The 9,747-nt window shown below is 67.9% G+C and overlaps 2 protein-coding genes across 2 annotated transcripts; both read left to right on the forward strand.

The window, feature by feature from the left end:
- Positions 1 to 3,482: 3,482 nt before the first annotated feature.
- LRFN1 (leucine rich repeat and fibronectin type III domain containing 1) lies at positions 3,483 to 6,378 on the forward strand. The gene is given in 5 exon segments (XM_054183728.1): positions 3,483 to 3,538; positions 3,540 to 4,062; positions 4,064 to 4,289; positions 4,292 to 4,811; positions 5,796 to 6,378. Coding segments are annotated over 5 exon segments (1,908 nt in total).
- A 2,889-nt stretch (positions 6,379 to 9,267) lies between these two features.
- Positions 9,268 to 9,669, forward strand: SYCN (syncollin). The gene has a single exon (XM_054183864.1). It carries the CDS (start codon positions 9,268 to 9,270, stop codon positions 9,667 to 9,669), a length of 402 nt encoding a protein of 133 aa, XP_054039839.1.
- The last annotated feature ends 78 nt before the right edge of the window (positions 9,670 to 9,747 follow it).

Here is a 9,747-nt window from a genome sequence, read left to right on the forward strand (position 1 = left end):
TGCCTCCCCCTCCCCATCCCGGCCCATGGCCCCCCGGGGGGGCGAGGCCTGACCGGGCCCGGTTCCCCCCCCCTTTTTTCTCGGTGCTCCCCCCCGCCTTTTCCCGGCTCGGAGCCGCCATGGGAGCATCCGTGGGCTGAGCCCCCCCCAGGTACCGGGGGCTTCACCGGGGGGGGGTTATGGGAGGGGGGGACACCGGAGGGGGGTGATACCAGAGGATGGGGGGGGCACCAGGGGCTGGGGGAGGCACCGGGGGGGGGACGGTCCCTGGGTTGTGCTGGGCTGTAGTGGGCCATACTGGGCTGTACTGGGGCTGTACTGGGCCACACTGGGCTGGGCAGTTCTGTACTGGGCTGTACTGGTATGCACTGGGTCTGTACTGGGCTGGGCAGTCCTGTACTGGTCTGTACTGGTATGCACTGGGTCTGTACTGGGCCATACTGGGCTGTGCAGTCCTGTACTGGGCTGTACTGGGACATACTGGGCCACACTGGGCTGTGCAGTCCTGTACTGGGCTGTACTGGGGCTGTACTGGGCCACACTGGGCTGGGCAGTTCTGTACTGGGCTGTACTGGTATGCACTGGGTCTGTACTGGGCTGGGCAGTCCTGTACTGGTCTGTACTGGTATGCACTGGGTCTGTACTGGGCCAAACTGGGCTGAGCTGTCCCATACTGGGCTGTACTGGGTCTGTACTGGGCTGAGCTGTCCCGTACTGGTCTGTACTGGGCTGTGCAGTCCCATACTGGGCTGTACTGGTATGCACTGGGTCTGTACTGGGCCATACTGGGCTGTGCAGTCCTGTACTGGGCTGTACTGGGACATACTGGGCCATACTGGGCTGTGTAGTCCTGTACTGGGCTGTACTGGGACATACTGGGCCATACTGGGCTGTGTAGTCCTGTACTGGGCCAAACTGGGCTGAGCTGTCCCATACTGGGCTGTACTGGGTCTGTACTGGGCTGTGCAGTCCTGTACTCGGCTATACTGGGCCATGCAGTCCCATACTGGTCTGTACTGGGCCATGCTGGGCTGTTCTGGGCCATGTCGGTTTGTACTGGTCTGTGCTGGGCCACACTGGGATATGCTGGTTCTTACTGGGTTGTGCTGGGCCATACTGGTCCGTGCTGGGCCTTACTGGGCTGTTCTAGGCCATACTGGGATACACTGGGTCTTACTGGGATGTAATGGTCTATACTGGGCTGTGCTGGGCCATACTGCTCCGCTTTGTACCGTACTGGGTCCTACTGCGTTGTACTGGGCTGTTCTGGGCCATACTGGGCTATACTGGGCTGTTCTGGGCCATACTGGGCTGTACCGGGCCATACCAAGCTATACTGGGCTGTACTGGCCTGTACTGGGCTCTGCTGGTCTGTACTGGGCCATACTGGCCTGTACTGGGCTCTGCTGGTCTGTACTGGGCCATACTGGGGTAGATGGAGCCGTACCGGGCTGTGCTGAGCCATACTGGGTCATACTGGGCCATGCAGTTGTACTGGTCCATACTGGTACATACTGGCAGGAACTGGTGGGTACTGACGGGTCCGTACTGGTGGGTACTGGTCTGTACTGGTCTGTACTGGTGGGTATGGGGTCATACTGGGCCATACTGGTCTGTACTGGTCTGTACTGGTGGGTACTGGTCCATATTGGTCTGCTACTGGTGGGTACTGGCAGGTAGCGGCCTGTACTGGTCCGTACTGGTCTGTACTGGTGGGTATGGGTCCATACTGCTCCGTACTGGTCCATACTGGTCCATACTGGTGGGTATGGATCGATACTGGGCTGTACTGGTGGATACTGGTGGGTACTGGCGGGTACTGGTCCATACTGGCCCATACTGGTCAGTACTGATGGGTATTGGTCTATACTGGTCCATACTGGTCTGTACTGGTGGGTACTGGTGGGTACTGATGGGTCCGTGCTGGTGGGTACTGGTCCGTACTGGTCCATACTGGTGGGTACGGGTCCATACTGGTCCGTACTGGTCCGTACTGGTCTGTACTTGTAGGCATTGGTCTGTACTGGTCTGTACTGGTGAGTATGGCTCCATACCGGTCCATACTGGTCCGTACTGGTGGGTATTGGTCCGTACTGGTCCATACTGGTCCGTACTGGTGGGTATTGGTCTGTACTGGTCCATACTGGACCGTAGGGGTGGGTATGGGTCCACAGTGGTCCGTATTGGTCCGTACTGGTCCGTACTGGTCTGTACTGGTGGGTATTGGTCTGTACTGGCCCATCCCCTGTCCCCACAGGCCCCGCGGCGACGCCCGGACGGGACCGAGATGGAGCCCTGAGAGGAGGTAACGGGATCTCACGGGATCATACGGGATCACAGGGGAACACGGGATCCCACGGGAGACACGGGGTCACGCGGGAACACGCCGGGCACACGGGATCTCACGGGATCACACGGGATCTCACGGGATCTCACGGGACACACAGCAACACGCCGGGCACGGGGGATCACACGGATCTCACGGGATCTCACGGGATCACACGGGACACACAGCAACAGGCCAGGCATGGGGGATCACACGGGATCTCACGGGATCACACGGGACACACAGCAACACGCCGGGCACGGGGGATCACACGGGATCTCGTGGGATCTCACGGGATCTCACGGGACACACAGCAACAGGCCAGGCATGCGGGATCACACGGGATCTCGTGGGATCTCACGGGATCACACGGGACACACAGCAACAGGCCAGGCATGCGGGATCACACGGGATCATATGGGATCTCTTGGGATCACACGGGACACACAGCAACAGGCCGGGCACGCGGGATCACAGGGGATCTCGTGGGATCACATGGGATCATATGGGACACACAGGAACACACCGGGCACACGGGATCCATGGGATCCCACAGGAGACACAGGGTCATGTGGGAACATGCCGGGCACACGGGATCTCATGGGATCCCACGGGATCCCACAGGAACATGCAGGGCACACAGGATCCCGCGGGATCTCACGGGATCCCACGGGGCTATACGGGATCACGCGGGATCACGGGGATCTCACGGGACTCACTGAATCACACGGGAATACGCTGGGCACACGGGATCACACGGGATCACACGGGATGTCGCAGATCCAGGGGATCGGGTGGGGTCCCCCCTTTGGGCCCAATCCTGCCCCCTGCCCCCCCCCTTGGGCCCGCTCCTGCCCCCTTTGGGCCCGATCCTGCCCCCTGTCCCCCCTCTTCGCCCTGATCCTGCCCCCCCGGGCCCGATCCTGACCCTGTTCCCCCTTTTGGGCCCAATCCTGTCCCCTTTGGGCCCGCTCCTGCCCCCTGCCCCCCCCTTTGGGCCCAATCCTGTCCCCTTTGGGCCTGCTCTCGCCCCCTCCCCCCCCCGGGGCCCGCTCCCACCCCCCATCCCCTCTCCCACCCCTCACCCTGACCCCCTGTCCCCCCCCTCCCCCCCCAATTCCGTGTCCCCCGCAGGCGCCGCCGGGGCCGGCGGAGGATGGCGAAGCTGCTGGTGCCCCTGGTGATGCTGGGGGCGGTGGCGGGGTCCCCACCGCTGCCCCCCCCGCTGCCTCTGCCCGGCGGCCGCCCCCAACCCCACCCTGCTGTGCGCCCGCACGGGGCTGCTGGCCGTGCCCCCCACCCTGGACCGCGCCGCCGTGGAGCTGCGCTTGGCCGACAACTTCATCGGGGCCGTGGGGCGCAGCGACTTCGCCAACATGAGCAGCCTGGTGCACCTCACCCTCTCCCGCAACGGGCTGCGCCGCTTGGCCCCCGGCGCCTTCGCCGACCTGCGGGCCCTCCGCGCCCTCCACCTGGACGGCAACCGCTTGCCCGCCCTCAGCGGGGCCCAGCTGCGGGGCTTGGCCAGCCTCCGTCACCTCATCCTAGCCAACAACCAGCTGGCCGCCATCGAGCCGGCCGCCTTCGCCGCCTTCGCCGCCACGGTGGAGGATTTGGACCTCTCCCACAACAACTTACCGGCCCTGCCGTGGGAGGCGGTGGCCGGCATGGCCAGTTTGGCCACCCTCACTCTGGACCACAACCTGCTGGAGCGGGTGCCCGCCGGGGCGGTGGCCCCGCTTGCCCCGGTTGGCGCGGTTAGACTTGACGGCCAACCGCTTGCGGGCGTTACCACCGGTGCCGGGGCCGCCAGGTCCCAGTTTGGCGGCGGGGGGCAACCCTTTGCATTGCAACTGCGAGCTGCTGTGGCTACGGCGGCTAGCACGGCCCGGCCGCCTGGAGAGCTGCGCCTCGCCCCCGCCGCTGGCCGGGCGCCTGCTCTGGGCCGTGCCGGAGGAGGAATTGCGTGCCGGGCGCCGGCCATCGCTGGGGCGGCCGCCGACCCCGCCGCCGTCTTGGAAGGGCAACCTTTACGCTTGGGTTGTGCCGCCGCCGGTGACCCGCCGCCGGCGCTGCACTGGCTGGGCCCCGACGGGAGGCTGGTGCAGAACGGCTCGCGCCGCGCCGTGGGCGCCGACGGCTCCTTGGAGCTGCGGGTGGCCACCTTGGGCGACCACGGCGCCTTCACCTGTGTGGCCTCCAACGCCGCCGGCGAGGCGGCCGCCCGGGTGCAAGTGGCCGTCTTGCCTTTGCCCGTCCCCCGCGGCGACGGGGACGGGGAGGGAGAAGCCGGGCCGGGTCCTTCCGACATGGCGCGGGCCGGCGGCAACGAGTCGCGGGCCACGGCGGGCGAGCGGCGCGTGGTGGCGGCCGAGCTGACGGGCTCCTCGGCGCGGATCCGCTGGCTGCCCCAGCGCCACCTCCCCGGCATCCGCATGTTCCAGATCCAGTACAACAGCTCCCTCGACGACTCCCTCGTCTACAGGTGGGTGCCCGCGGGGGTTGGGGGGCGCTGGAGCCTTTTGGGGGGTTTTGGGGGGTTTTGGGGAGTGCAAGCTGCGGGGTTTGGGGGCGTTTCCCCGCGTTGCGCCACGTGGGAACGGGGGGTGCCGGGGGGGCACAGGGATGTTGCACGGCACAGGGTGGCATTGCACAGTGCCACGCGGCACGGCACCGCGTGGCGTCGCTTGGTGCCACACGGCATCATACAGCACCGTGTGGCACCACAGGGCGCCGTGTGGCACGGCACGGCGCGGCACTGCGTGGCATTGCTTGGTGCCACGTGACATTGCGTGATGACATGTGGTGTGGCGCGGCACCACGTGGCGTCACATGAGGCCGCGTGGTACCACACGGCACCGTGTGGCATCGCTTGGTGCCATGTGGCACGGCACGGCACCACGTGGCATCGCACGAGGCCATGTGGCACCTTACGGGACCGTGTGGCATCGCTTAGTGCCATCTGCCATCACCCGGTGTCAGGTGGCATCGCCCGACACCACGTGGCATGGCACCGCGCGGCACCATGTGGCATCGCACGAGGCCACACGGCATCGCATGGCACCACGCGGCGTGGCACAGCGTGGCATCGCATGGCGTTGTATGGCCCGGTGCGGCACCACGTGGCATCGCGCGAGGCCATGTGGCACCTCCCAGCGCCGCATGGCATCGCACGATGGCACCGCCCGGCATGGCACAGCGCCACGTGGCATTCCATGGCATGGCGTCGCGTGGCATGGCACTACGCGGCATTGTACGGCACGGCGTGGTGTGGGGGCGGGGGGGCGCATCGGATGAGGCCGCGTGGCACCTCACGGCGCCGTGCAGCATCGCATGGCGCCACGTGGCATCGCATGGTGCCGTCTGCCATCGCCTGGCGTCGCGGCACCGCCCGGCCATGCCGGTGCCCGCCGGTGCCGCCGTGTCTCTCCCTCCTGCCCCCCCCCCGACCTGTCGGTGCCCCCCCCAGGCTGCTGCCCCCCTCCAGCCGGAGCTTCGTGCTGCGGGACCTGGCGGCGGGACGCCAGTACGACCTCTGCGTCTCGGCGCTCTACGCCGAGGGGGCCGCGGCGCTGCCCACCCCCCGCGCCCTGGGCTGCGTCCGCTTCGCCACCCCCGGGGAGGCCCCGGCCTGCGCCGCCCTCCCCCGGCCCCACTTCTTGGGGGGGACCGTCATCATCGTCATCGGCGCCGCCATCGCCGCCTCCGTCCTCGTCTTCATCCTCATCCTCACCGCCCGCTACAAGGCGGCGGCCGCCGCTCGACGCCCCCCCGCCGCCGTCGCCAGCGTCTGCTCCCAGACCAACGGCACCCACAGAACCCCCGAACCGGAGCCGCCGCCGCCGCCGCCGGCCCCCCCGGCTCTCCCGCCCCCCGCGCCCATGGGTGCCGGCGGGCTGGGGGCGCGGGGGCTCTTCCCCAGCCACAGTTACCCCCGGCGCGCACGGACTCGGCGCCACGGCTCCCTGCCGCGCCTCGACCTGCCCGAGGGGACCCCCACCCTGCGCCCCTCCTTCGGCAGCACCCACTGGATGCTGGAGAGCACCGTCTAGGGGAGGGGGGGGGGACACAAGGGACGAGGTGGGGGGGCAGCACCCAAGGGTGCTCGGGGGCAGCCAGGTGTGACGGGTCCTGGGTGGCCCCGGGTGCTCCTGGGCACCCCCGGGGGGCCGGGACACAGCCTTGGGGGCTCCTGGGGGAATCAAACGCGCCCTCGGGTGCCCTCGGGGACCAAATGCATCACCCTTGGGTGCTCCTGGGGGACCAAACGCAGCGCCCTTGGGTACCCTTCGGTGTCCGAATGGACCCTTGGGTGCTCACAGAAGACGAAACGCAGCACCCATGGGTGCTCCTGGGCACCCTTGGGTGTCCGAACACACCCTTGGGTACTCCTGGGGGACCAAACACAGCACCCTTGGGTGCTCCTGGGTGTCCAAACAGCCGCTTGGGTGCTCCTGGGGAACCAAACGTAGCACCCTTGGGTACCCTTTCGTGTCCAAATGGACTCTTGGGTGCTTGCGGGTGTCCGAATGGACCCTTGGGTGCTCACGGAGGACCAAACGCAGCACCCATGGGTGCTCCTGGGCACCCTTGGGTGCTCCTGGATGTCTGAACGGACCTTTGGGTGGTCCTGGGGAACCAAATGCAGCACCCTTGGGTGCCCTTGGGTGTCCGAATGGACCCTTGGGTGCTCCTGGGGGACGAAATGCACCCTTGGGTGCTCCTGGGCACCCTTGGGTGGTCCTAGGTTCCTGAACACAGCGCCTTTGGGTGCTCTTGGGTGTCCAAACGGATCCGTGGGTGTTCCTGGGCACCCTTGGCTACCCAAATACAGCCTTAGGTGGTCCTGGGCCCCCTCAGGTGCTCCTGGGGGACCAAACGCGACAGCTTTGGGTGCTCCTGGGCACCCTCGGGTGCTGTTGGGTGCCCGAACCCACCCTCGGGTGCCCCTGCGTGCCCCCGGGTACCAGCCGACACCCCCACAAGCCCCCGCGGGGCGCTCCCCGAGTCCCCGCGGGCACCCACGGGCCCCCCCCAACCCCGGCACCCGCGTGCTCTCCCCCATCGGTATCCATGTGCCCCCCCCCCAGGGGCACCCGTATGCAACCTCCCTGTCCCCGGGGGGCACCCCCGGGTCACGCCTGGGCACCCCCGATGGGGGACACGGACCCTGGGACTTGTGGGTGCCCCGACACGCGTGTGCGCCCCCCCCGGCCTGCCCCCCGCCGCGGTGCCTTCGGCCGGGCCGGCGGCGGGGGGGCCCCGCACACGCCACTGACATGTCTGCACAGATGACACGAGAACCGCAGCCCCCCCCCCCCCCCCCGAACCCCAACCCAACCCCCTCCCCCCAAAAAAAAACCCCTCACGGGGGGGGCCCGGACGCCTGGGTCCCCCTTGTGTCCCCCCCCCTTGTCCCCTGTCCCCCCCGCCTCGGCCCGGGGCTCCTATCTGGCTGGTCTGGATAACCCCCCCCATGCCCCCCCCAGCCCCATTTACCCCTTCACACCCCCCCCCGCTGCCCCATCACCCCCCTATTTGCCCCCTACGCCCCCAATCTGCCCCCCCCCCAGCCCCACTTACCCCCCATCTCGCCCCACCAGCCGCCCCCCCGGGCCCCCCCCGGCCCGCTGCAGTGTTTAACACAAGTTTTTACATTAAAAACCTGTGCCCCCCCCGCCCGGGGCGATTAAACCTTTTGTGTGTGAAGAGGAGGGGGAGCCGCTCTCTCTTTGGGGGGGGGACGACACACAGGGGGTCCCCTCTGTCTCTGGGGGAGCCCACTTTGTCTGGGGGGGATCCCCCTCTGTCTTTGGGGGGGGGTTGATCTCTCTTTCTGGGGGGGGTCCCTCTGTGTCTTTTGGGAGGCTCTGGGGGGCTCCCGGGGGTCCCCTCTTTCCGGGGGGGGGGGGGGGTGTCCCTCTGTCTCGGGGGGGGGCGATCCGGGGAGCCCCAGCCTCATACGAGACCCTGGAGAATCCCCTCTCCGTGTGTGTGTCCCCCCCCCGCCCCATCAGAGGCAGCTCCCTGCATGCAAATGAGCTCTTTAGTATGCTAATGAGGTGGGCGCCACCGAGGGGGTGGGGCCATGCTAATGAGGGTGCCCCCCCCGCGGATGCCGGGATACGGTTGCCAGGGCCGGTTGCCAGGATACAGTTGCCAGGAGACCGGGGGAGGGGGGGGAAAGAATGATGCTGCTGCCCGGAGACCACCGGGCACCCCCCCGCCCGCAAGGTCATTAATATGCAAGGACGGAGCATGCACCCCCTCCATTACTGTCATGTCCCCCCCCGGCTAATTACCCTCCCTCATTTGCATACAGCACACCTGGGTCCCCCACCTGCCCCCCTTCCACGTGCCTCAGTTTCCCCAAGGCCACAGTCAAGGAGATGGGCGGGGGGGGGTGGGGTGGACGACAGGACACCTGGGTCCCCTCTCAAGGGGGGGGGGCCCAAACGCCTGTGTCCCTTCCCAGGGGGGTGGAGGTCCCGGGGGGGGCCCAGAGGCCCGGGTCCTTCTCAAGGCGGAGCGTGGGGGTCCCCGGATGCCTGGGTGCCTTCCCAGAGTAGGGGGGGGTGGGTGTAGGTCACGGAGGGGGGGGCCCAGACACCTGGGTCTGTTCTCAAGGAGGACGGGGGGGTTCCTGGATGCCTGGGTCCCTTCCCAGGGAGGGTGGGTGTTTTGGGGGGGCGGTGGAGATCCTTAGGGTGGGGGGAGACACCTGGGTCCCTTCCCAGGGGGGAGGAAGAGGAGGAGGGAGGTCCCGGGGCGGGGTGGGGGGGGAGACACCTGGGTCCCTTCCCAGGAAGGGGGTGGCTGCACGCCTTTGGGGGGGGTGGGGGACCCAAATGCCTGTGTTATCTCGCCCCCCGCCCCCGCATCACCCTGTCCTTGGGCGCGGGTATATCTGCGCGGCAGCGGGGCCAGCAGGGGGGAGGGCGATGGCGGCGGCGTTGGTGGCCTTGCTGGTGGCGGCGGCGGCGGTGACGGGGGCCGAGGCGCAGTGCCCGGCCCCCTCCGCCCTGCGGACGCCCAACGGCACCCGCATCTGCGCCCAGCTCTACACCGACAACAGCCCCTACTACGACCAGTGCTGCGCGGGGGAGGTCCTGGTGGTGGACCCCGGCGACGACGTGCCCTACATGCCCCGGGGCTGGGGCAACCGCATCTCCTCCTTGGTGGTGGGCACCCGCTGCGACCTGACCGTCTGGTCTCGCGCTGGCAAGAGGGGGAAGAGTCGCCGTTTCGGGGCCGGGGCGGTGCCGCGGCTGCAGGAGGTGCGGCTGGGGCTCTTCGGCGACTGGAACAACGCCATCAGCAGTTACTACTGCAAGTGCAACTGAGGCCGGGGGGGCACAGGGCGGCGGGGGGCAACACCAGTCCAACAAGAGTCAGCACGAGCCAACGTGGGCCACTGCAAG

Source organism: Rissa tridactyla, chromosome 27, assembly GCF_028500815.1.
Source record: "Rissa tridactyla isolate bRisTri1 chromosome 27, bRisTri1.patW.cur.20221130, whole genome shotgun sequence".
Taxonomy (NCBI): Eukaryota; Metazoa; Chordata; class Aves; order Charadriiformes; family Laridae; genus Rissa; species Rissa tridactyla.

Excerpts from the sequence above, each read along its gene's own strand:
- SYCN (XM_054183864.1), top strand. The coding sequence starts at position 9,268 with ATGGCGGCGGCGTTGGTGGCCTTGCTGGTGGCGGCGGCGGCGGTGACG.